At 36.2% G+C, this 27,279-nt stretch overlaps 1 protein-coding gene across 2 annotated transcripts in view; it reads right to left on the bottom strand.

The window, feature by feature from the left end:
- The window catches only part of LOC122026182, a 37,311-nt gene that overhangs the window by 1,955 nt on the left and 8,077 nt on the right, over nucleotides 1-27,279 (bottom strand). Inside the window, exons 7-18 of one of the 2 annotated variants that reach the window (XM_042584830.1) lie at nucleotides 23,583-23,701; nucleotides 23,170-23,475; nucleotides 23,003-23,090; nucleotides 22,766-22,871; nucleotides 22,574-22,687; nucleotides 14,207-14,370; nucleotides 13,872-13,992; nucleotides 12,932-13,156; nucleotides 12,665-12,855; nucleotides 10,462-10,629; nucleotides 10,280-10,385; nucleotides 31-168 (exon numbers count right to left, since the gene is read on the bottom strand). In XM_042584830.1, the coding sequence (XP_042440764.1) occupies nucleotides 31-168; nucleotides 10,280-10,385; nucleotides 10,462-10,629; nucleotides 12,665-12,855; nucleotides 12,932-13,156; nucleotides 13,872-13,992; nucleotides 14,207-14,370; nucleotides 22,574-22,687; nucleotides 22,766-22,871; nucleotides 23,003-23,090; nucleotides 23,170-23,475; nucleotides 23,583-23,701 (1,846 nt within the window). Of the gene's footprint in view, nucleotides 1-30; nucleotides 169-10,279; nucleotides 10,386-10,461; nucleotides 10,630-12,664; nucleotides 12,856-12,931; nucleotides 13,157-13,871; nucleotides 13,993-14,206; nucleotides 14,371-22,573; nucleotides 22,872-23,002; nucleotides 23,091-23,169; nucleotides 23,476-23,582; nucleotides 23,702-27,279 lie in introns of both variants that reach the window. The other variant, XM_042584829.1, reaches the window with a different exon arrangement.

Genomic DNA, 27,279 nt, shown 5'->3' with positions numbered 1-27,279 from the left:
GTTAAAAATTGAAAATTTGTTGAGACCTACATTTTCAAGAACAAAAGTATACTCTGGCCAGCGACAAATAATAACATCATACTCAATCAGTGTGTCTTTCAATCGATCATACATGTCATCCACAAAAGGAGTGGTCATATGCTGCGTCCGAACACCGGACCATTTTACCTGGCAATCAATCAGATGAATAAACAAAAAAATTTAAACAGAAGAATGAACAATACAGATTGGAGATGTAGGAATCTGTTACATTATGATTCTTTGATTCATAGTAGAAAGTATCTGCTACATGCAATTAATTTGTGAGCCACAGCCAAGTGTTTCAATTAACGCCCACAGCAAACCTTATTAAATTTCTAAACAGGTGAACTACTTTGTACAACATAGAAATTTCATCTTTAGTTTATATTGATTTCCTTTGGTTTCCATGATTCAAACACTAATTTTCAGTTAGCTTTACTAGGGAACATGTTAGGCTACACACATAATTAGTCACCCAATCAAATCTTTGATGCATTCCAAAAATCAAAATGGAACATGCAGGATGAAAATGTCTTAATCTCTTCAAGGTAGACAAGGTCATTATTCACTAACATGGCATGACATCCAACTCGCAGTGACCCCTACAAAGTTAGGCATTTGTATCAGCTTCCAACACAACAAATGGCCAACGACAATCACCTTTATCTTTCCTCTACTACAAGACATCAACATTTCCTTATAAAAGCTCAAGCATTGACCCTTATGAGATTCTTCCCTGCTAATGCAGTAATGGCATATCCTGTTCAGTCACAAACTCCACGGATGATTTAAATCTCCTCACTTGCTTTAGCCAGTTATCCTTTAAACCATCTGACTGTTAGGAGTTAATACTGGTGGATGGAATCACCCTTGATGGTCTAATTTCACTCAATTCCATTGATAAATTATCTGGTGCAGAGGGACTTGCAACACTTGAGCAAATTCACTGACAATGACCTTTATATTCCTAAGCGTAGCATCTACCAAAGTAGGATGCTTCAAAGTTCCCATTCTTTAGCTGTTCATCCTTTTAAATCCTTTATAACTTTCATGACTCTGTTAACGAAACACTAGATGGTCTTATATTCTCACAAGGATTCAGTCTGTTGACAAACTAACATCCACATTTACCTTTCCCCTACAAAAAAATAAAATAAAATAAAAAAATAATAAATCTGCTACCTTAACGATCCCCCTAATGTCAAGCTCCACGGATATGGAAGAAGGTAAATGCAGATACACAGACGTTAGGCGTATGATAGATAAACCCCAAGTCGTCAGTTTCTTAAGAATTGACCCATGGCCATTACGCCAGAGATGTCATGCGCCCACGTCTGCGGTACGCCCTAGGCGCTACCTTTCCCCTAGAAACAATGACTAACGATGTCTTTGAAAAATATGCTTCTAAACTTGTTCATTGTGATGTTTGGGGGCCTAGTTGAGTCTAGAGGGGGCTTTCAGTATTTTATAATTTTTGTCAATGATTATTCCCGCCTGATGTAGTTATATTTATTCAAAAATAGAAGTGAGGTTCCAAATGTTCTACAATCATTTTATAATGAAATAAAAAACCAATATTCTGTTCACTTGTACACTCTTCATACTGATAATGCACTTGAATTCACTCTGTTTGGCATAATTTATCAAACATCTTGATCATACACTTCCCAACAAAATGAGGTTACTGAACGCAAACACCATCATATTTAAACGTTACACTTCTATGTCACATGCATGTCCCTAAGTATTTTTGGGGTGATGTTATCCTCACAGCTTGCTTTCTCATAAATAGGATATCATCTACTATGTTACATGGGGATATCCCATTCTCATATCTTCATCCTAACAAACCTATTTTCTCTCCTCACATATTTGGTTGTGTTAGTTGTGTACATAATTTTACTCCTAACTTAGATAAATTATCTCCTCGCTCTATTACATGCATCCTGATTGGATATTCTTATACAAAACAAGATATCGTTGCCTTGACCCGCTCACAAAAAATGCAGTTACACATGTGCTGATGTTATGTTTTTTTGACTCACAACCTTTTTCCCCATCTGGTTCAATTAGCATCTCCTCCATTACCTATCCTACCATCCATGTCTCCCACTACAAATGCTTAGTCTCCTAAACCATTGCAAGTGTATGCAAGTTGTTCTTGACCATAACCTATCTCAGCTCCTTATGCTCCTCGCCCCTCCAATATTCATCTGCCCATTGCTCTTCATAAAATTATTCGTTCTTGCACTACCACTCCTGTCTAACCATATCTCATTTGATTACCTTGGTCCTTCTTTCCGCACTTTTATTGTCTCTCTCTCTCATTTACTAAGGCTCCAACTTCCTACTCCGAGGCTTATCAACACTTTGCTTGGCGAACTGCAATGGATGAAGAAACGTCCACCCTTATCTCTCGTGGTACTTGGGAAGCTTGTGTTTACACCACCTTCCGCTGATATTGTTGTACATCGTTGGGTGTTTACTTTGAAGTATAAAGCTAATAGTACTATTGATTGATACAAAACTCGCCCTGTAACCAAAAGATTTACCCAAACTTATGGTGTTGACTATTTTGAGACGTTCTCTCCTACTACCTGCATGAATTCTATTGGCACTATGTTCTCCTTAGCTATCAATCAATCTTGGCCAATCAACTAGATGTGAAAAATACCTTCTTTTATACAGATTTGCGCGAGACTGTTATTAAAGAGCAACCTCCAGGATATGTTGCTTAGGGGGAGAATGACTATGGTTTACAAACTTAAAAATACTATCTATGATCTTAAACAAAGCCTCGGAGCTTGGTTTGATAAATTCAGTAATATAATCGGAGTCGCTGGCTTCAAGCAATGTAAATCTGATCATTCTGTGTTTGTACGACATAGCACGAATGGGATTATCATTCTTATGGTTTGACATCCTAATATTCGACGGTGATATAAGTGGGATTGACACAACTAAGAAGTATTTCCGACAACTTACTAAGAATATGGGACGTCCTAAGTATTTCTTGAGAAATGAAATTGCTCACCACAAATATGGAGTTTTATTATGTCAACGAACATGTTAGGCTACACACATAATTAGTCACCCAATCAAATCTTTGATGCATTCCAAAAATCAAAATGGAACATGCAGGATGAAAATGTCTTAATCTCTTCAAGGTAGACAAGGTCATTATTCACTAACATGGCATGACATCCAACTCGCAGTGACCCCTACAAAGTTAGGCATTTGTATCAGCTTCCAACACAACAAATGGCCAACGACAATCACCTTTATCTTTCCTCTACTACAAGACATCAACATTTCCTTATAAAAGCTCAAGCATTGACCCTTATGAGATTCTTCCCTGCTAATGCAGTAATGGCATATCCTGTTCAGTCACAAACTCCACGGATGATTTAAATCTCCTCACTTGCTTTAGCCAGTTATCCTTTAAACCATCTGACTGTTAGGAGTTAATACTGGTGGATGGAATCACCCTTGATGGTCTAATTTCACTCAATTCCATTGATAAATTATCTGGTGCAGAGGGACTTGCAACACTTGAGCAAATTCACTGACAATGACCTTTATATTCCTAAGCGTAGCATCTACCAAAGTAGGATGCTTCAAAGTTCCCATTCTTTAGCTGTTCATCCTTTTAAATCCTTTATAACTTTCATGACTCTGTTAACGAAACACTAGATGGTCTTATATTCTCACAAGGATTCAGTCTGTTGACAAACTAACATCCACATTTACCTTTCCCCTACAAAAAAATAAAATAAAATAAAAAAATAATAAATCTGCTACCTTAACGATCCCCCTAATGTCAAGCTCCACGGATATGGAAGAAGGTAAATGCAGATACACAGACGTTAGGCGTATGATAGATAAACCCCAAGTCGTCAGTTTCTTAAGAATTGACCCATGGCCATTACGCCAGAGATGTCATGCGCCCACGTCTGCGGTACGCCCTAGGCGCTACCTTTCCCCTAGAAACAATGACTAACGATGTCTTTGAAAAATATGCTTCTAAACTTGTTCATTGTGATGTTTGGGGGCCTAGTTGAGTCTAGAGGGGGCTTTCAGTATTTTATAATTTTTGTCAATGATTATTCCCGCCTGATGTAGTTATATTTATTCAAAAATAGAAGTGAGGTTCCAAATGTTCTACAATCATTTTATAATGAAATAAAAAACCAATATTCTGTTCACTTGTACACTCTTCATACTGATAATGCACTTGAATTCACTCTGTTTGGCATAATTTATCAAACATCTTGATCATACACTTCCCAACAAAATGAGGTTACTGAACGCAAACACCATCATATTTAAACGTTACACTTCTATGTCACATGCATGTCCCTAAGTATTTTTGGGGTGATGTTATCCTCACAGCTTGCTTTCTCATAAATAGGATATCATCTACTATGTTACATGGGGATATCCCATTCTCATATCTTCATCCTAACAAACCTATTTTCTCTCCTCACATATTTGGTTGTGTTAGTTGTGTACATAATTTTACTCCTAACTTAGATAAATTATCTCCTCGCTCTATTACATGCATCCTGATTGGATATTCTTATACAAAACAAGATATCGTTGCCTTGACCCGCTCACAAAAAATGCAGTTACACATGTGCTGATGTTATGTTTTTTTGACTCACAACCTTTTTCCCCATCTGGTTCAATTAGCATCTCCTCCATTACCTATCCTACCATCCATGTCTCCCACTACAAATGCTTAGTCTCCTAAACCATTGCAAGTGTATGCAAGTTGTTCTTGACCATAACCTATCTCAGCTCCTTATGCTCCTCGCCCCTCCAATATTCATCTGCCCATTGCTCTTCATAAAATTATTCGTTCTTGCACTACCACTCCTGTCTAACCATATCTCATTTGATTACCTTGGTCCTTCTTTCCGCACTTTTATTGTCTCTCTCTCTCATTTACTAAGGCTCCAACTTCCTACTCCGAGGCTTATCAACACTTTGCTTGGCGAACTGCAATGGATGAAGAAACGTCCACCCTTATCTCTCGTGGTACTTGGGAAGCTTGTGTTTACACCACCTTCCGCTGATATTGTTGTACATCGTTGGGTGTTTACTTTGAAGTATAAAGCTAATAGTACTATTGATTGATACAAAACTCGCCCTGTAACCAAAAGATTTACCCAAACTTATGGTGTTGACTATTTTGAGACGTTCTCTCCTACTACCTGCATGAATTCTATTGGCACTATGTTCTCCTTAGCTATCAATCAATCTTGGCCAATCAACTAGATGTGAAAAATACCTTCTTTTATACAGATTTGCGCGAGACTGTTATTAAAGAGCAACCTCCAGGATATGTTGCTTAGGGGGAGAATGACTATGGTTTACAAACTTAAAAATACTATCTATGATCTTAAACAAAGCCTCGGAGCTTGGTTTGATAAATTCAGTAATATAATCGGAGTCGCTGGCTTCAAGCAATGTAAATCTGATCATTCTGTGTTTGTACGACATAGCACGAATGGGATTATCATTCTTATGGTTTGACATCCTAATATTCGACGGTGATATAAGTGGGATTGACACAACTAAGAAGTATTTCCGACAACTTACTAAGAATATGGGACGTCCTAAGTATTTCTTGAGAAATGAAATTGCTCACCACAAATATGGAGTTTTATTATGTCAACGGAAGTATACTACAAATTTACTCAAATAAACTAGATTGTTTGGAACGAAGCCGGTTTAAACTCTTATAGATATCAATCCAAATGTTTGGATGATAATGGAGAATTCTTTGAGCATAAGATAAAATATAGGCAGCTTGTTCAGAAACTCATCTATTTTAATAGTAGCAACTTCTTTGTAGTTGGAATAGTTAGACGTTTATGGATAAACCGAAGCAAGTTCACTAGGATGATCGAACCGAAGCAAGTTCACTAGGATGTTGCGATCAGGATTCTTAAGTACATCGAGAAATTTCTAGGGAAAGGGTTATCTTTTAAGAGAAATAGGGCACCTACAGATCGAAGACTATTCTAATACTGACTATACTAGATCAAAGAAGGATAGACGGTTCACTTCTAGGTATTGGATTTATGTAGGAGAAAATCTAGTAACATGGCGAAGTAAGAAACAAATTGTGCAAGGTCAACTACCAAAATTGAGTACAGAGTCATGGTTCATACTGTGATTGAGATGTTATGGCTGAAGAATATGCCCGAAGAATTAGGATTTACCTACAATGAACCATTGAGCGGCTATTCACATGGCAAGTAACCTATTTTTTCATTAGAGGACTAAGCATATTGAAGTTGATTATCACTTTATTCGTGAGTGTGTAATGAGTCGGAAAATTGTCACTCCATTCACATCATCATCCAATCAAGTTGTTGATATATTCACTAAAGCATTAGAAGGAAAATGATTCTTAGAACTTTATGACAAGCTGGATATGATTAACATATATGCTTTAACTTGAGGGGGAGTGTTGAATGATTATAGCATCTTATCTTTGACCATGTAATTAACTTAATTGTAGAGATTGTAATTGATAGGCATAATTATAAGGTGATGTATATAAATACCTACACATAAGTGAATATTATGTTCTTGATTAGTTCAAGGATGTTCTTGTTAGCATTACTAAGGTGATGTTACTTCGATTGAAGTCTTTACTCTAGTCGTTACATCATTGTATATATTCTTGATTAGTTCAATATATGTTATGCTAACACATCTCTTTTCTAAAATTCTTTATGTAATTTCTCTTGGGACTCTATCATAAGTTTTTATTAAGTCAATGAATATCATATGTAGATCTTGTTTTAGCTCTAAGATATATGAACACAAATTGATTTTCAGTTACCGTGGTCTCCTTAATCTTTTTCTATTATTTTTTCCTAAAGTTTCATAGTATGACTCAGTTTAATACCCCTTTACACAATTTTGTACGTCTCCCTTATGCTTATATAAGGGAACTAAAGTACTTACCCTCTATTGATCAAGTATTTTTTTCATTTTCAATATCATGTTAAATAATTTTATAAGTCATTCAATACCTTATTTCCCTAGGCACTTTATACCTCTATCGGAATATCATCTGGTACAACGGTTTCTCCATTGCATCTCATTTAAAGCTTATTCTACTTCTGAAGTTTGAATTCTATGATAAAAATTTAAATTTCTATACTCATTTAACCTACTTACATTACCTAAAAGTTAAGTTGATCACCTAAACATTTATTAAAAAGTTGATGAAAATACCTCTTCCACCGCTCTTTTATTTCTCCATTGTTTACTAGTATCCTATTACATTCATCTTTAATACATTGTATCTGGATAAAATCTCTTGCCTTTCTTTCTCACACTTTAGCTATTCTATAAATGTCTCTTTTCCCCATCTTTTATATCCAATTTTTGATATAATCATTCAAAAGTTTCATTCATTGCTTCATTCACTACTTTCTTAGTCTCTTTCTTGGTTATTGTATATTTTTAAAAAATTTCCTTATTCTTACAAATATATAATTTCTAATAAGCTATTCGTTTTCCTTTACTTTCTCTTGTACTTTCTCATTCCATCAAGATTCTTTACTTAGTGGTGCATGTCCCTTTGACAGTACACTTTTAGCTACTATTTTCAACTTTAATATCATCTTATCTCATGTCGTATTAGAGTCACCGTATATTTCACATAATGCTCCTTAAATATATTTTGCTTCTCATCCTTTAACTTTCACCACTTAATTTAAGAGTCGTATATATTTTCTTTCTATTGATACTATGCTCGAGGCGTTACAATTGGACCCTGCAACGCATTCCTTCCGGGGAAGGACCTAGCATTAGCATAATAGTTTAATAGATTCATTCATTGAACATTTGTCATAGTTTAAACACTAACTGACAACCTAACGCAACCCTCCTCCTTTATCCAGGCTTAGGACCAATTATGACTGGTTCGTCATGGGCAGAGTTTACATCAACATGAAATAGCTAAAGGAAAATAAAAGCATTCAAGAGGAGCATAGATATTGAGCCTTGGAGCAAAGCATAGTTCATTGATTTAAGCAACATAAGGATAGGATAGTTTTTGAGTTCCAATCTTCATTGGCTTTTAGGTGATGCAATGTGTGTATATGCAAATACGATGAAATAAAATGAGATCCCACATATAATTAGATTAAAGATAGAAGGAGAGGAAATGACTCAACGAGATCCCTAGAAAGTATATTTTGACTCTATTAAATGTTAGATACATGAGAATAGGATAGTGCATATACAAGTAAATAGGATAGAAAAAAATGAGATCCTATGTTACAAATCTCACAGTAGGCTTCTTCCATAGCACATCAGCACAACATGCAATAGATTGAAGAAAGGAGAAGAAATCACTGAATGGGAGCCTAAGAATCTACTCGAGCATCAGTAGCACACGATCATACAACAACAACCAAGTCTTATCTCACTAGGATTTTTGCTGAAAAGAAGAAACAAAAGGAAATTATAATATGAATTGGATCAAGAATCAAAAAGGTTGTTCTGCTTTACTAGATTAGAACCAAAAGAGAGCATCCGCTAAAGAATGAGGCATTGTCATAAGATTATTTAGAAGAAATTTTCATGTCACTAAAGTAGCGGTGCTGCTCTCACATGAGACAGTTGCTGCATTGACCACACTTGAGGCTGCCTGGCAGACACAAAAAAAGTAACTAGATGCAATGCCCGTAGTGCCCGTAGTGGCATGGTTGCAACACAACAGAGATGTACTGGACAACAATGTATGTTACATGATTCGGTTGGAAGATCTAGCAGAGCCGCATGATAGACACGATCACTGCTTGAGTAGGGTAGAGACCAGGAGAAGCCATTGGTGAAAATGATATACTATGTTCCAGCAAGATTGACATGAATTGAGTAGTTGAGAGGGCTCAGAAGGTGGAATTGGCATGAGAGCAACAGTAAACTGGTTCTTCCAGTGGCTAGATCTTGAATTGGGAGGAGTCACTAGCAAAGGGTCAAGGAAATAGTTGCAGTCGGGCCAAAGGAGGGGAGGAACTACTGTCAATGCATGTCTTCTTAAAGGAAGTAGCAATTTCTCACCAGAATCACAACTTGCCCAGCAATGCTAACAGGAGAATCAAAGATGCAAATGAATCAACAAGCCTCCAAAGACATCCTCAAAGTGGGCTGACTCCAACTGCAATGCATTCCATGACTGAAATTGCCAAGGAATTAGACCGCTAAAGGGAGGGATGTCCTAGGAATTCAAATTGCTCTAGGAGGATCTCTCAGCGGCCAATCAGGAGGCAAAATTCACAAGAATGGAACATCCATAGGGAGTGAACTTGTCCTATTGACTGCAAACCGAAATCTGAAGCAAGGATGGACACTAATCAGATCCATGGATCCATAGACAAAGCTGAAGGTTGATTCTTTTCTGTCTCGTCAGGTATAGCTTGTAGCTTGATTGGTTTTGTCAAAATCTACAAGGGAAACACGAAATGCATATCTTTGTGGATAAAGCAAACTTCGGCTTCAGCTTCGGCTTCGGCCTCGGCCTCGGCTTCGGCTTCGGCAATGGCAGTGAAAGAGAAGCGATCATACGTCAGTTTCTAGAGCTTTCAAGACAATGTGGCATGATGCAAAAATAGGGTTCATGGTGAATTGGGAGATCCCAATCGCCACAAAGAGAGAGAATTGGATGAGGGGAGGCTGACGGCCTTAGAAGAATACTATTGAAACCATAATTCTAAAATGACAACTCAAATACCATGTACACTTTGGAGAAATGGAATTATCTATTTCCTTAATGAGATAACCAGGTATATAGAATTCCAGATATAACCGTAAACCTAAAATACTGATGTTTAATTGGAACACTACATACTAACAAAATTAGCCCCAATACTCTTACTAGTTTTTATCAATTGAAATATGAAATAAACCAAAAAAAAAAAACAGTCAACAATTACAAATATAGGGATCTGCAGATGCAGCGCAATAGGTTTAGATATATAGGCATTAGACAATAAGTATCCACTAACTATGAAATATCCACTAACCAAGTAATTTTGGGCCTTTTTTGTTGCTATGTGCTCTATAAATCATCAAAGGAACAGATAATGTAAATGAAATTTAAGGTGAACTTCTCACAATTACTTTAGCAAGGAAAAAATGCAATATGAACAGGGCATACTTTTAGGAGAAAAAGAAAGAAAAAAAAAAAGATAAAAATTGTGACAGAAGCTTCAAATATACTAGGCACCTTATCTAATTTGCAGGACTCAAGTAATGCAAGGCGCTTATCCTGAATCCATAAGATAATATACAAGTGGAATAACTCCTTTGCATCAACACCTCCTTTGACAGGACTAAGTAGCAAGAAATAATTAAAAGGTATCAAGAAGGGAAGAATATAAAGAATGAATAGCTCAGCTCACTGTTTACCAGATATTCCAGCTTGTTAAGTCTTTCTGGAAGTCTGCAGTAGCAATTACAAGGTCTGCCACGGGTTGTGAAGGGCCACCGGGTGGACAAGTAACAAGCAAGGACCGCAGTCTAGTAGAGAGCTCAACAGAATAAATGGATGCAGATAGATTTGGTAGATCTAAAAAGCTGCAATAAGGAGGTATACTATTAGCATCAATGTAAAGAAAAGCAAATGAGAAAGATCCCGCAAACTATATGCCAAGAGGCATTCATTTCAGGAATTGTCAGTTAAAATATCTTGTGGATGCCATTAGATATTAAAACTTTTGAACTGTTAAACTATCCTGATGTCCTGTGTGATCATAAATATACTAACTGGATAAGTTATTAAAAGTATAATCTATTAAAAGTAGAACAATTAAAGTCTTATCTCTTATTTTATTTTCTTATTATTTATTTACTTGATTCTTTCTCTTGAGTTTATAGAAATAGAAGTTTTTTCCCAACAGTTTGAGCTTTTGGTGTTACGATACCCCAGCCAATCAAAGCAAACAAAAAAAAAAGAATAGTACGAGTTAATAAAATTTTGGCAATAGTGAAGTTTAAACTAATCTGATGCTCAGTTTCCATTTCTTGGTGACTTTTCTCAGAAAACCAAAAATGAACTTGTTACACTGTGACAGTTAATTGTTGCGCTAAAAAAAAATCAATAAAAAAAGACGTCTTTTCTCCTTATTTCTCTGCACTAGTAGCATGGTTGAACTTGACAATTTTACAATATTTATATGGAAGAAGAAACCTTTAGACTTCAGCAACCAATTCGAGTATGTAAATTGTAAAATAGAATTGGCAAGATGAACATGAGTGTGAAACTCCCAATAAGTTTGATGAATAAGATAAAAATCAAAATCTGGGGTAGCATAGAGGGAGGATATGCATGAAGCACAGAAACTGGAAAGAGACAGATTCTGGAAGGATGCTGGCTAAATAGTACACTGGAGAAGATTTAGTGAATGATGATGGAACATGTAAATGGGAAGTTTCTGCTGCAAGTTCAGTTTTGATGGAGATTGCTGTAAATAAAATTAGGAATGACTCTGAACAGGAAATTTCAAGATATGAATTCATCCATCAAAAGGGAGGTGCAGCATCATCGCAGCATAAAATTACTTGTTGAAGAAAGAGAAGCAGAGCAGATCTGGAAGTATGGAGATGGGAAGGACTGCAGAGAATATGAGCTTTTCCTATGGAAGGCAACAAACAAAGGCTTACTAACTCCAAAAGACGATAGGAAACACATTTGCATTCTGGCGAGCTGTAAAGGTGCCCTGAACTAGAGGAAACCATGATGCATGTACAAAGTGACTGTAAGGCTGCAAAGATGATAAGGATTGAACTACTTAAGAGATGGACGAAAGAATTACTTGAGTGTCAATGAGAGGATAAAGGAAAACTTGTCCAGGAAGGTAGCAAGAATACTGGAGGTGGATTTGAGTACTCTGTTAGGAACAACATGTTGGAACCTAGAGTACGAAATGTCATGGTTTTCGGACAAAAGCGGAAATGGCAAACACTTAACCCAATACTAAACATGAGCATACCTGGAAATTGCAAGTTGGTGTGGCACTTAACCCACCCTATGGAACTGCAGTGTTCTGCATAGGAATTTGCTTGAAAATCATCAGACCAACCATCGTGCACGATGCTAAGATGGGATGGACATTTGTATAGTACTGGAGAAGGCAAGGAAATGGTGGGGCAATCAGACTGAGAGGAGATAGTAAAGATGTGTATGAAATATATGAGGGAAAGAAAGCTTATCCAACAACATGCAGAAGAATTTTAGAAGAGTTCAAACAATTGAAGGACCAAAATGGGAAGTCAAGGTAAGATTCCATCCTAGAGGAGAAAGTAAGGATGCACATTGGTTGTCTAGGATAGCATGGAGGACAAATGCAAGGATAAAAAACTCCAAGAGCGGAAACACAGAGAGACATGTAATCATTTGATATTTAATAAGAAACAAATAGGCTTGAGGGCCTCTTTTGACATAAGAAAAGACATGAGAGTGAACTTTTGGCACAAGTATTTTACATGATTTATTGTAGGTATTGTATGTTAAACTACATTTAAAAAAAAAAAAACCTTCACAACTAAGATGATCAAGTCACAGATGTTAAAGGGGCAAATATATGAGCACAAGAATGGGAAAGATACTCACCTTGGAAGCACATGCTGATTATGAATTTCAATGTCAGTAAAAATTTCATTCCGTATGTTGAAGCACAGTGTCCTCATTTTCTGATAAGCATTAGCAAAACCAACAGCATCCATCCTATTTGCTTCACTGTTGTTTGCTACATACTCATCAGTCTCAAGCAAGTGTCTTCTTGAGCGCTTCTTAGCAGCAATCTAGAAATTATCATAAAAGATCATTACAATTAATATAGCTGAAGAAGTATCAACTGAAAAAATCTATATCACAGACCTGAAAATGACTGCATAGTTTCAGCTGAGCCTCTGGAGTTAGGATATCATGAAGAAGAGTGAATAGTTTCATTGCAGGTACCAATGCAAGTGCAGGAGATCCAGTGGTGTGCCTAAAAACTTCTGATATTCCAGAGGGTAAGGATTCATCAAGGGACTTGTAATTCTCAAATACAATGGCAAGAATTTGTTCAATCTGCTCCTCAATTTCACCTAGAATGCGATTCTGACACAATTCCAAAGATACTTAAGTCAGGAAACATGTGTAGCATTGATGATCGTTGCTCTGAAAACTACTGATCAGAAAAAAGATGCCACCTATACAACATGGCAAACATTGTACCATGACAGTAATTTTAAGCAAACTAATATCACACTTGTAGTCTGAAGAAGAAAAAGAAGGAAGATACCAATACAACACAGAAAGCATTGCCATAAAACCCTTATTCTTAAAAAAAAAATCTAATATTTCACTTGTAATCTTGTCAAGAGAATGTACTTATATCTAGCAACTACAACTTGTGCCTTTTCAGCTCACATAGGAAACAAAGTTGACAAAAATTAATTATGTTTCAGTAACTATAAGTGATGTGAAAACCATAGCAGACCATTTGATCTTACTATTTTGACGAAATATCATAAGATCCCATAGTGAAAATTACCAAAGCATTATTAGAACCCATATGTGTTTGATAACACAGCTTAAAAAAAAAACCCTAGTATATCCATATGAAGTTGGAGTCTTTAACAATATAGAAAAGAAAATCATTTTGCATTTGGTAAATGCATCTATATGATCAATATATTTCTGAATGGCTCCTGCATCTATCCTTTTTTGAAGGAAAAGTCCTGCTATGGAATTAGAGATACTATAATAGGAAACAATGAAATCTCAAGGCAAAAATAAATAAATTGATTGATTACAAAACAAAATAAAGTACCTCTTGATGGCTTAGTGAGTTCTTATTGCGACTCTTCAAAATTACAGGTAGCAGAAGATCATGAACCAACGTGAGGCAGTCAGCTGTAGGAGTTGCTACATCCATAATATAAGAAAGGTACCTAACACAATTCAATCCCAGTTAAGCAATGGTTAGTCATAATGGACCACCACATGGAATCCTAAATAATAATAATACCTTCAACCAATTAAAATTTTCATAAGAACTATGTAGCTTTCCTCAAGAGAAACAAGCAATAAATGTGCCAACATGAAACACTAATAATGCAAAGTCAAGATGCATGTTTTTTTCTACAAGAGCTTTCTATCAAGTACCTTAATTTTGTGTAAGAATCTGAAACCCCATAGTAGGAGGCAAATTCTGTCAGTAACCATTTCCACGATCCATGCAACAGTAAACTCCTTTGCTGGAAATGTTGGACTTTCATTGCAACTTCAAGGACAACATCATATGCGACTGTTTCTGCAACAGAACCACACTGCAAAATACATGTCAAATCCATCACAATTGGTAACTGAAGGGAATAAACACACGGAAATAAGAATTGCAATTGAACTAATGTGGTGATGTGGATAACTCAAAGCCTAATTATTTAGCACTCTGCAGACTCATCAAAATAGACATAAGCACAGTAAATTATATTTATACATCTAGTACCAAAATATATGCATGCAATGATGCAAATCATCACTTTGCATCTTATTATCTACTAACTGAAACATTAGCCTTTGGCTGTATGCATGGCCTTCCAAGTATCTCCCTCTATTTTAAATGATCAGCAAAAGTTCCATTGTTAAAAGATTTTTATTGTCCCCTTCCAAGGCAAGCAAACAGTTAAAAATGAGACATGAGAAGATCATTTCATCATCCCTCTATTATCTTTGATGTATTACCCAAGGTTTGAAATCTCGACAAGTGCCGAGGTAGGTTTTGGTCCTAAACCGAAACAATACGATACCGTATCGTGGTGCCAATATGGTTTTGATATTTTTAAAATATAAAATATATAAACTAAAAATAAAAATTAATCTAAATTTTTTTAAAAAAAATTTATATATATATATATATATATAATTAATATAATAATTTTATTAGGATTTAATTAAGGTTACTTAAATTATCCCAACTATAACTAGAAGCCGATTGAAATTATTAACTAAGTTTTTTTAATTAAAAGCTAAGTTGATTGTTCCGCCTTCTTCTTCCACTACTCCACGCCGTGTTCTGCATCCCCAGTTAAAGCGAGGCCCACGCGTGGCATCTACGGCCCACGCGAGCCCTCCGCGGAGGCCCCTTGGCCATCGTGATCCCTCCGCAAATGCCACGAGGCCATCACGAGCCCTCCATGGAGGCCACGAAGCCATTGTGAGCACTCCGTGGAGACCGCAAGGCCATCACAAGGCCTCTACGTGGCCTCCACGGCGGACGTGAGGCCTCCGCAACGGCTGTGAGACCCTCGCGAGGCCTCCGCGACGGCTGGAGGTATGCACATGGCCTCTGCAACGGCCACAAGGCCTCTGCGAGGCGTGTGTGATGCCTCTGCTGTGGCGGTACCGGTGCCGGTTTCGGTCTACTAACGGAACGAAATATTTCGCCCATAGTGGGCAACAAGGCGTGATATTTTAAACCTTGGTATTATCATCACCTCTCAATCACATGGGTGGTATGTATCAAAAATTTCAAAAACACAAGTGGGATTGGTAAAATCAGAATCGATATAAAAAATCAAAAATAATAATAATAATATTTACTGAATGATACAACAAAAGGTATTTTTAACAATCTAAAAAACATGAATCCTATATTTGATTAGATAATCATATTACAGGTCACAAAGTCTTTGTTTAGATCAATTTAATTAATTTAATTCTGTTCAATTAAATCAATTTTGTATAAGTCAATTAAAGTAATTTATTTATATTAGATATAAAATCCAATTTAAATTGATTCAATGGTAGTTAGATTAATTAATTTAAAATCTGATTTAATTTAGCTAGTTTAATAAAATCCATAAACTTAATAAACTTAATTTATTAATTCAAAATCTATAATTTAATTCAATTAATAATTTTAATTCTTTAAATTAAATGATATTAGTTAAGCTATTTATTAAATTAATTAACTAATAGCAAACTATTAAGTATTAATAATTAAAATTTTATTAAAAATTAATAAAATTTTAAATTATTAATTATAATTAAAATTCATAACTAATTACATTAATTGTTAATTAAATAATTTTGATAATGTGAAACTGTTGCTGCAATCGACTTCTAAGGTTTTAATGTCCGACAAATATATTTAAGTATGTTTAATAGAGCTTAGTCTTGGAAAGTCCTAATTGTAGGCTAGGCAAGGGAAATCTCGATAGATCGTGAAAGCCAAGTAGATTCGATAGGTCTGGAGGACCTTATCCCTGGTAGCTGAATATTGAGTCCTAGTTGTATGCTAGGGAAGGGAAATCTCGGTAAATCGTGGAAGCCAAGTGGATAGGTCTGAAGGACCTATCCTTGAATAGTCGAATACTGAGTCTTGGTGAGTGAAGTCGAGTGGAGAAAACCCCAAGGGGTGGTAACTTTAGGTTCTGGTGAGTGAAGTCAGATGGAGAAAATCCTAGGGGGAGATAACCTTAGGTAATGAGAAGTCTTGAAGGAATGAACTCCAAGCGAGGTTGATCGGATGGTTTCCGGTCTACCGCGCGCGATTGATCGGACCAGCGGATCTTGGTGATTCTAAGTTTAGTTTTCCCATAGCATTCTGTATTAGTATTATTGTTGCTGGCTAATGTAGTATTGTAGGAAAGACCTTAGTGGATCAGGTGATCAAACACTAAGCAGAAAAAGTCCAAACAAGTCTGGAGGACCAATGTTTGACAGATAACTTGAGGTAAGCAACTGGAGGAGCGACAGTGAGGTCGTATTCCTGAATGGAACAACCTAAGGTCGTTGATCCAACTGAAGAAATTGGGAAGGTTTCCAAGTTGAGATCAAGACAGTTGAACTGTCTATTATTATTATTACTCATGTATTTATTATTACTGTGCTAATATCTGTTTTGCAGAATTATTGTCTAACATTGTTTTGCAAGTTCGGTCAACCGAACAAGGTCAACTCAGAGTAGATATTTGTTCAGACCAAAACAGACCAGGTCCAATCAAAGCTTGATCGGTCGACCGAACCTTGATGACTCTGCACAGATCGAGCATAAACAAAGAAGGAAAGCTTATCAATCGATCGACTGAATACATGGATCGGTCGACCGAACAATCATCACATTAAAGGTGCAGTAGTGAGAATCTCGGCAAATCTCAACGAACAGGAAAGGATCCTGTTCGGTCGATCGAAAAGAAGGATCGGTCGACCAAGCCCTTAATGATCATTAAATGCCGAAGATCGAATCAGCATCAGATCTCAGCGAAGATGGAAGAAAGTTGGTTCGGTCGACCGAACGCAAGGATCGATCGACCAAACGTCGACGACTCTTATAAAAGTGAGCTCGAGGTCCGAGGTTGTGTAACGAAGCAACGAAGCAAGAAATCTGTTCGAAGATCATCTCTGTGCAAGCTACGATTCGTGCTACGACTACTCATCTATTGCTCCAAGAAGTACCGACCAAGCCTCAACTTTTATATACTGTCGGTATAACTTTCTTTTGCTTGCATTGTACTTAATTCAAGTAAGATAGTAGGTTGTTACTATCTTACTCATCTTCTTGTACACACTGCTTCTTTCCGAGGTTTTCGTAAAGAAGAGTTTTAGTGAATTGTCCAACGCTGCGATTAAGGATCGCGAGTCTTGGAGTAGGAGTCAACCTAGGCTCCGAACCAAGTAACTAAACGAGTCATTTACTTTCCGCTGCATATTCTGATTGTCTTTAAAATGCTAAAAAGAAAAGTTTTCAGAGTACAATATTCACCCCCCCCCCCCTCTATGCACTCTTTCGATCCTACAGAAACCACCATAGTCCATTCGTTCTCTAATCATGTAGGTGTGCTAGATAAAGAAGACAAACTCCTCTCTTGCAACAACGCACATCTTCCTCCTAGAACATGCTCAAGAACAAGCAAACATAGTCACCTTCTCGCAGACATGGTTGTACAATACACATTGTTGGCTAGTCTACCTCCATACAACACCGATCTTCCTCGGAGCAAATTATTGGTCTCATGCACTCTCTCTCTAAATCACTAGTGATACTCATCCAAATATACCCCAAACATTCCCACTTTAATTGGCGCCAAGTGGGAATCAGATTAAACAAATAAAGCAATTAATCAATTTCTCCAATATCTCAATGGATTATCACCAATTTGGATCAACATTCTTTGATCTGAATCCAACTCAACCAATCATATATTGGCTGTGTTTGCCAACCATGCTCAATCATCTTCATGTCAGTATTTGTTCATATTTGCTATCAAGTGCTGAGCACCAACATAAGGAAATCTCATTTGCATCAAAACATTCCAGATTGCATCACTTTGTTATATAAGAGCTATCAGATAGCAATTCTTTCAATTGGATTTACTTGGCTGAAAGATGCTACTTGAAGTGCAGAAAAAAAAACTGATTTTTATGTTATTTAATTGATTTTTAAGGTCATAATATATATATATATATATATATATATATAAGGGCAGTCCGGTGCACGAAGCTCCCGCCATACGGGGTCCCGGGGAAGGATCCATTGTACATAGCCTTACCTTATTTTTTGCAAGAGGCTGTTTCCAGGATTCGAACCCATGGCCTTTTAGTCATGGCAACAACTTTACTGTTGCGCCAAGGCAATGAATTAATGGACCCGGCCAAATTAGCTAGCCAACTAACCTTCCCTACCCTTTTAAATATATTTCATTGAGAGAGGATTTTTTTATTTTTATTTCCCCCTTGTATTGTTGCCGCCAGCCCTCCCTCTTCCCCTACCCTTAGCAGCCCTAAGGAAGAATGATGTCGGATTGCCTCACGTCATTCTCCTACGTCACGCTCGATATCTTTTCGCCCACAAAATACTAAGGCAAGATTTCTAACATCGTTTTCTACACTATATGGATCATATTATGTATGTTTTGATGTTTGATGCATGTTTTATTATTAACGAATACGTTTTTCAATTGTTACGGCGATTTGACGAAATTCTAACTTTTTTATTGGAAAATGTTGATGCTGGAATTTTCGAGATTTGCTGCTGCCATGGGGACTTTGGAAGGGGGTTTGAGGGGCTGAGGAGATGTAGTTATGTCGAGGGAAAAGGTTGGTATCAAGGAAGGAAGGTTGTGCTATTTTTGACGGAAGTTCTATTGACTTTTGACTGGAATTTTGATGCTGGAAATTTCAGAAATCTGTTGCTGACTTGGGGATGCTGGAAGGGGTTGAGGGCTGAGAGGGGGTGCTGCTATGTCGAAGGAAAAGAGGCTGGTGTCAATGGAGGAGGGTTGCGTTGTTTTAACTAAAATTCTATCGACTTTTGGCTGAAATTTTGATGCTGAAAATTTCGGATATCTACTGCTACCTTGGGGATCCGGGAAGGGTCCCTAAAACAACATTAGTATTTGTAGTATTTTTGTTTAATATTCATGTATAAGCACCTTTAATTCTTTTATCATAACTTTTAGTAAGGTTTTCGATGCATGAAAAATTAACGATATGTTTTAGCATGCAAAGTAAAAAAAAAAATATGATTGTCAATGCATGAAAGGTAAGCTATTTTTATCATTGATGAAGGTGGCAATGTGACGGATAAAGGAATTGGGCTTAGAGGATACCGGAATTCTTTATCAAATCAGAGGAAAAGAGATTGTGGGATCCGACTTAGAGGATACCAGAATCCTTACCAAGGCAAGTGGAACCAGCTTAGAAGATACCGGGAAACCCAACCAAACCTAGTACTATGATAAGGATCCAACTTAGAGGAAACCGGAAACCTGATCGTGGAACCCAACTTAGAGGATACGGAGGAACACTACCAAACCTAGTACTAGGCTAAAAATTTGGTCAACCGAACAAAGGTTGAGGAAAAGAAAAAGGGACCACATTCAATGATATGAACTCACTTAAATATTTTGATGTTGAAAGTTAAGGTTTGATATTATTTTATTAAAGTTTGAAGGTTCGTGGTACTAAGAGATTTAAATTTAAAATGTTCAAGATATTTTCTATATATATATATATAGCATGTGATTGTATGTTTAATTCTTGCTATAAAATGTTTGAACTTGCTAAGTCTTAAATCCATATGGTGCAGGTAATGAGGCGACGATGGGTCTTGATGGATGAGCTAGCTCGCACTAGGCACTGCAACACCTGAGGGTCTTGCGCTTTCTTCTATTTGTTTATGTTATTGTTTTTTTTTGTAGTTGGGATGTTGAGATTCCTTTTCTGAGTCGATGATATAATTGCTGGTAGATATGTGGGATTCCTTATTTTTGTTGGTTGAACATTCAGGTCTTTAAGTTTCCTTTTATTCACATTGTTGATTCTGATGTCCAGACAGTTTTAACTGCTTTCTAGTTGAACCTATTTGAGATGCACCACATCGGCATGGATTTATTTAAATAAGTCTTAGGAGAAGAGTTCTGTACAACGTGTTTTGAAAGCTATAAGGGGATAAAGTTTTAGATCGTTTCACTACTCGTATGTATTAGTTTTACTGTACGAGATTCCAGGTATCACTTCCATCATGGAAAAAATGGAATCAGCATAAAACCGTAGTTATCACTAGCCATGATTGTTAATGATGCTGACATTCAATAACCACATTCCCTTTTAAAACCTTCAACCGATTCTGTTTCACATCTATCACAGGTATCCATCAAGAACCTGTAGAGATTATTTTCCTCAAAAATACACCTCTTGTTTTGTGTACAATAGTTTGCTAACCATGGTACTATGTACAATAAGTTGTACTTCAATACTATTTCTATAGTCTCTTTCAGGCTTTTTTTAAAGATCACTCTTGCAAATGTGTTCTTTAATCTCCTAGTCTCCTAAATGAGTTCCTCTTGCATCTCTATCCCAACTGCTGTTGTTCCCTGACTGCTAGCATAATTTAGCAGGACAAATACATCACTTGTTCACTGACTGCAGCTCATGTGCTAAGCAGCACAATCGAAATGTATCCTTCTAGCAAATTACTATAATTCAATACTAATCAAGACAGTTAATTTGCTAATTTCTCATGCTCTACAAGTGTCAATCAGTTGCATTGTGCCAACACTCAGCAAATTTTGGCACACGTCAAATTATGTTTCTTATCTTACTCCTTCAATTGATTATCTAACTATTAGTATATTTTTAGAATTAAACAAATGGAAGAAGATGATGGGAGTAAAATTTACATGAATTCATCTCCACTCATATAGAAGTAAATTTGAGTAAAAACTATTCTTAATTCAACTATATAATTAAAATAATCTTCTTAAAAGTAAAAAAAATGTGAAAAAGAATATTAAATAAGTTAAATTCATCACAACGTGCTTTAACAACTACCAAAGTATGTTGAGTAAGTGTATGATATAATATAATAAAATTTTAATTTTATTGTATGTCTAATTGCTACTGTTTTATTTATAAAAAAAATAAGTGAAAGACTATTAAAAGTGTGTAACAAATATAAATTCAGCTTTGGCTCGGCATGCTTTGATGTTTGCTGAAGTGCCAAATGTCACCACAACGCTACGGCAAATTTATAGTATTCTGGCCAAGGATCAAAATTCTGGAACAGGATGAATTTTAGAGCTTGGTCAGAATATCTTAACACAATTGTGTTTGTTCTTTCCAAGCATTGTCAGCAACTTATCCAATCGTAACAGCAGGTAACTCCGTAAAACAGATAGCTCCCGCCATGGCAAACAGCACAGATATAAAAGTAGGGACTGATAGATTATACTCTCAGCTAGGGTGGACAGCGTGATCTTAAAATGAATGGGAGTAGAAAATTAAATTCATACATTCAGTTGAAGCGATAATGGAGCAACATGAGAAATATGCCATTCTGTAAAGTGGGAAAAAAAAAACTACAAGGCCAGACATCCATGAACTCCTTTCATATATAAGACGGGGAAGAGCTGTATTAGATTTGTAATATAGAGTGTAAGCTAATATATTGCCTTAATAAGATATTGGTGTAGCACAGAGAAATATTGTTATCACAACAAGGATAAAAATGATTTAACTCCTAAAGCACTACATTCAATAATTGATATGTCAGAAAAAAAAATTAAAAAAGTTGCACGGATTAGTATTGCCTACAATGCATGAAAATAAAAGTTTAAGGAAGGAAAGAATATGAAAGCAGTGAAATTATATAACGCACAATTTATACACAAGCAAACGAAAATTCAAAGAATATCAACAAGGAACCAAGAGTCAGCGTTGGAGTAGTATTTTTCAACCTTGTTGAGTGAATACAGTTCAAGCTCTCAGGCGTTATGCTATTCTCTTACATTACAATGGTTTGGCAATCCGAAGAGCACCAAATTAAAAAGTTGAAGAAGTAATTATGCAGCATAGAATTAAGAAATAATAGATAAGATATTTTCTGAGTGACATATAAGAATGCATCTAGACATGGATGTTTGATCCTTATAATTCAAGTAAATTGAAGAGGATGTTGTTAATTAATGATCATTTGACAGTAAAAAGGATGATCATCACGGAGTACAAAAGATGATATACTCTTCATACCTTCAAGCCATTGTTTTCATCAGGATTAGTTGTGTAACTTATGTATAGTTGTACTCGCCCAACAAGCTCATGCTCTGGTTCATGATAGATAGGCCACCATCGAAGTTTATCATTCTGCATGAAACAAAATTCAAGGTTCAGTATGACAATCATGTTAAAACTGATAAAATGAACAAGAACAGTATCATGTACAGGATCATCTGCAATACAGGCCACTTGTACTACTACTCGACCACAAGATTTGGCTTTGGAATCATAGACATCAATGATCAAATCATCGCCTAAGCTATCAGGAAAGCTGTACATAAGCAGGAAAAAAAACTTAGGACATCCACGCAATCTTTTAGTGTAGTGTGAATAAATTCCATGCATGTGCTCATCAGTTATCTTTTGGTACAAAATATATTTTGATCAGAAAAGAGTACATACAAGACATGTGTTTCACCGGATCCAGGCTGCATCCTAATATGATCATCTTCAGGTGAACTTTTTATTTTTAACTGACAAGTGTATGTCTCTGAGGATACTAACACCTGATGAGTTGATATTATTTTTATTTCACCTGTTAACTTTTAATTTAAACTTAAAACACAAACCTTGCGTTACTTCATATGATGAACTACTACTACGCAGAGTACCAACTCCAATTTTAAGCAATCCAGATACTTGTTTGATATACTGAGCACTAGCATGCATGTAAGCCAAACTGTGCCTTGAGAACGAACTATTTGCTGGTAGATTGGGCATAACACGAACTTTGCGAAGTGATTCCCATCCTGATGAGAGAGTTGATTGCAGATTCAACATACGGAGCCTAAGTGACTCCAGATTTACCATTGGTTGTCTCAATGATGAAAAACTGCATCCAGAGGGAATATCTAGCGCCATTCTAACCTTGCGAACTGCAAAAAAAACATAGAATGAATATGTACGAACACAATAAAAAAAATTACATGAGATAGAAAGGAATAAAAACTTAAAGTAGCATATGAAGCGTAAAAAACAACACCTTGGACCTTCATCTTGCCTACGATCTTTTTAGGCTTTGGACCAGCACCTTCACAAACAAGCTCCGATGATCTTTTTGCTAGAAGTTCCTCCTCCGATTGTAATAAAACTTTGCGCACACTGTACAAATGTGTAAAAAGAAGCATAAACTACATTTAGTGAAAACCGAATTTATTCTGCTGGATCATCAGAAAGTTTTATGTAAATCTTTTTTCAACTTACAATTTAAAATTTGTGTTATCCAAATGAGTAATTTTCTATAACATATTGTTTTAAGATTCAGATAATAGCTAAAAATTAAGCATTCCTGCATGATTAAAATGTCAATTAAAGTGATTTGTGTAGGCCTGATCATCACCATCATTGAATCGTGTTAGTCCCAAGATTTTGGAATTGGCTTCATGATCTTATCATCCAATGAACTCTATGTGAGGCTATATGCCAAAGTTTAAATTTTCAATTTTTGAACCATTTAAGGTGTCAAACCGGAACTATATTATTTATGTATTGGCACATGAAAGCACTGCAAAAATCAGCATAAGCAAGACTGCGTTTAGCTTGTTTTGGGTCTAATTGAGTGAACGTGGGCCATAATTTGGACCTGTTGACGTCAATTAAGGACTAAATGGGTCCCTAACAAATGAAATCAGAAACATGGGGTGCGCAGGGTAAATTGTAGTTTAGTCACTTTTCACTTAATATACATTGAACTAGACCCAAAACTAAGTTCCATGAAGTTATTAGAACAAATTACCGGTAAGCTTACATACCTATTAAGTAATACCCATTTCATTAAGGATTATTAAGCTCCCCATGCCTGTTCTGCTGTGAGTGATCATTCATTCCTGACCTTTGTCACTGAATCTCAAGAAAGCAATTGGACTCACCGCCTTGAAAACCTCAAGCAAATATTCCATGTGTCCTAGCTCTTGCCATTTGTAAGAAAAAAAAACTCATCTTAAGCTCATTCATCCAGCTCCACATTTGTTCATGGAGTTTATTTTCACATAATATGGTCAATGAACGTATATATCACCAGCAAGACCATGGTATTCAGCTGAACCTTAGAATATTACGATCCAAAATAGTCTGAACTGATCCTAAGTAGGAAATGAATTGACCAAGAAACTTACAAACTACAATTTGATTCTATGTTTGATTACCATTCTTCCATAGAATCTCAATCCCAAAAACCATGACCACATAAATGTATACATATTCAACTAGAAATTTTAGAGATAAAATTAAAAAATGCTACTTGCTACATAATATAGAACATGAATTTCCATTGTATTTTCAGATATTTACTATCAAAATAATTTTATTTATGCTTCATATTATTGGAATGCTACCATTTAAAATGTTCATAATAATCCATTTAGTGAATATAATGAATTATAAATGTCAAATATAATTCTAGAATATTATAAATTAAAAATGATGGATCTTATGATCCTACACTTTAAACCTATGATCATAAAATTTAAAATCTTCTCCTAAGTAGGATCTCAATCTTCACATTATTATCTCATATTTCTTATCAGAAGACCCTAAACCCAAAATCATGAGTGTTTTCTGTCTGTTTGATATTTGATTAGAAATGGCTACAATTTGGTTTGTCATCATAGAATCCATTTCTAGCTGTTTCTCCGTGTATCTTTAATGGTTGAGTTTCCTATCCATTTGATATTTGATTAGACATGACCTCAATTTGGATTTTTCATCACGAGATGTTCTTTGTTAGAATACTATCATTTGGGGATGCAGGTTATTTGTTGGTTGTCCTTTGCCAAAGTCAGTAGATCTAACTTAGCATCATGCAAAAGGCAACCAACAATTTATAAGTTATAATTCCCTTTAAAGGATGGTTTTTATTTTTAAAATGTATATATATGATGTCCTAAATTATTTGAAGCACCATGACGATACCTTTTTTCAGACTGGAACTCTATTTTCTGTAGATGACAGAGAGAACTACCAGAAGTGCAAAATTCTTTTCTTCACTTTGGAGCACCCCTTTTCCCCTTGCAAATTCCCTCAGAAGAAATAGGTAAAAACCATTCCCTCCTCAAACACCTCGATTTCCATTTTCCCAATCCATATCCCCCTCTAACTAGCTTCAACTGACCTTGCAACATCAACGTCAACCAACCTCCAGCAAATGGAACTACCCTTACCTTGCTATGATTCAACACTAACCAGCCCTCCAAATGTTCTCCTCATACAAGGAAGGAGCATTTCAGGCTTCACCAACTCTCCAAAAGAATTATGGATCACCAGTTTGGGGAAAGTGTTACCAAATTTTGGTTTTTCTCACTTCATAAGAAGCATTTGAATTTTTTTTTCCCATGTAAACCTTTTCCTTCGACAGGAGATATGCGAAAGAGAATATTTTCAGTGGTTTTCCAAGGTTTTATTCCCAGTTACTGTATTTCTTTCCACCTTATTTTCTCTCCCCTTAGAAAACTGAGCCTAAGTTTTTCCCACTATCTGACAAATGCACGGAAGCAATTACATCTTGCATCTTCCTACTTTAGACTTTTCCCTCAAATGTCAACATATACAGTTCAGCCAATCAATTTTTGGTGTTTAAAGAGTTGCATCCTGCAATTTTATGAATGCTGAAGAGTCCTATGAGAGGAATTTGCTTAAGATTTTCAGAAGTGATTTTCACAAGTTCAGAGGAAAAAAATACTTCTGTTTCATGAGTACGCTTTTTTTTTTGCAGGCAGCTATATTGAATACCAAATTTTATAATTTTTCCACGCCTTAAATTTGAGTTTTTTTCTAAAAATTATAAACAATAAAATAAATTGAACCAGGCTGTCAAAATAAATTTTGGCCACCGAGTTGAAGTCAAATTGGATTTGAATTGAACACATCGGGTAGGACCGGTAGGTGTGGTGATTAGAATTAAGAGGGTTTGAACTAGAGTCGATTTAGAATTCTTTTGCCCAATTTATGGCTGAACAAAGAACAAATTAGGAAATTTTTTAGGAGTTCGAAATTACTTGCTCTCTCTTCTCCCTCACCTATGTGGCTCTCGTTCTCACTTACACATCGGTCGTTCCTCTTCTTCCCATTCACAACATTTTCCCAACCTGACATGCGCTCTTTCTCTCCCGTCGCCATCTCCTTCTCCTCCTTTTATTCTTTTTCTACTTCCAGCATCAACATCTCCTCTATCCTACTTTCTTTTTCCTTCCTGCTTGCCCACTTTTTCTTTTCTTCCTGTTTGTTTTACCATGCGACACCACCACACCAGCGATTTGGCTCATCTCCTTTGTGCATTGTCACTGATGTGTCTCTGCCATGCACACATGCTGGCAATTGTTGGGACACTTCAGAGCTAAGGGGGGTGAATGGCTCGTCTTGCTCGCTTCGTAGATGTTATTGCAGCGGATAAACTCGAAGCGACAAACTTCCCAATGCTAACACTAAGATTTACTTTGTATCCACCTCAAGAAGAGGTGATTAATCCAAGGATCCACGCCGAGCACACACTCCACTATGAAATACAACTCGAAACAAGAAGTAAATACACAAATACAAATAAAAAACCTTCTTGCTTGATCTCTTGTTGCTTGTGAATACCTCTTGTAAGCTTGGAAGTGCAGCAACACTTCAGCCCTAAGCTTCCAAGAACTGGCGGAGAAGATGGAGTGAAGCGGAGAGAATTTGTGTCGAGAGCTCTGATG

This window comes from Zingiber officinale, chromosome 10A (genome assembly GCF_018446385.1).
Source record: "Zingiber officinale cultivar Zhangliang chromosome 10A, Zo_v1.1, whole genome shotgun sequence".
Classification (NCBI taxonomy): Eukaryota; Viridiplantae; Streptophyta; class Magnoliopsida; order Zingiberales; family Zingiberaceae; genus Zingiber; species Zingiber officinale.
This window is presented reverse-complemented; position numbering and strand designations above follow the sequence as displayed.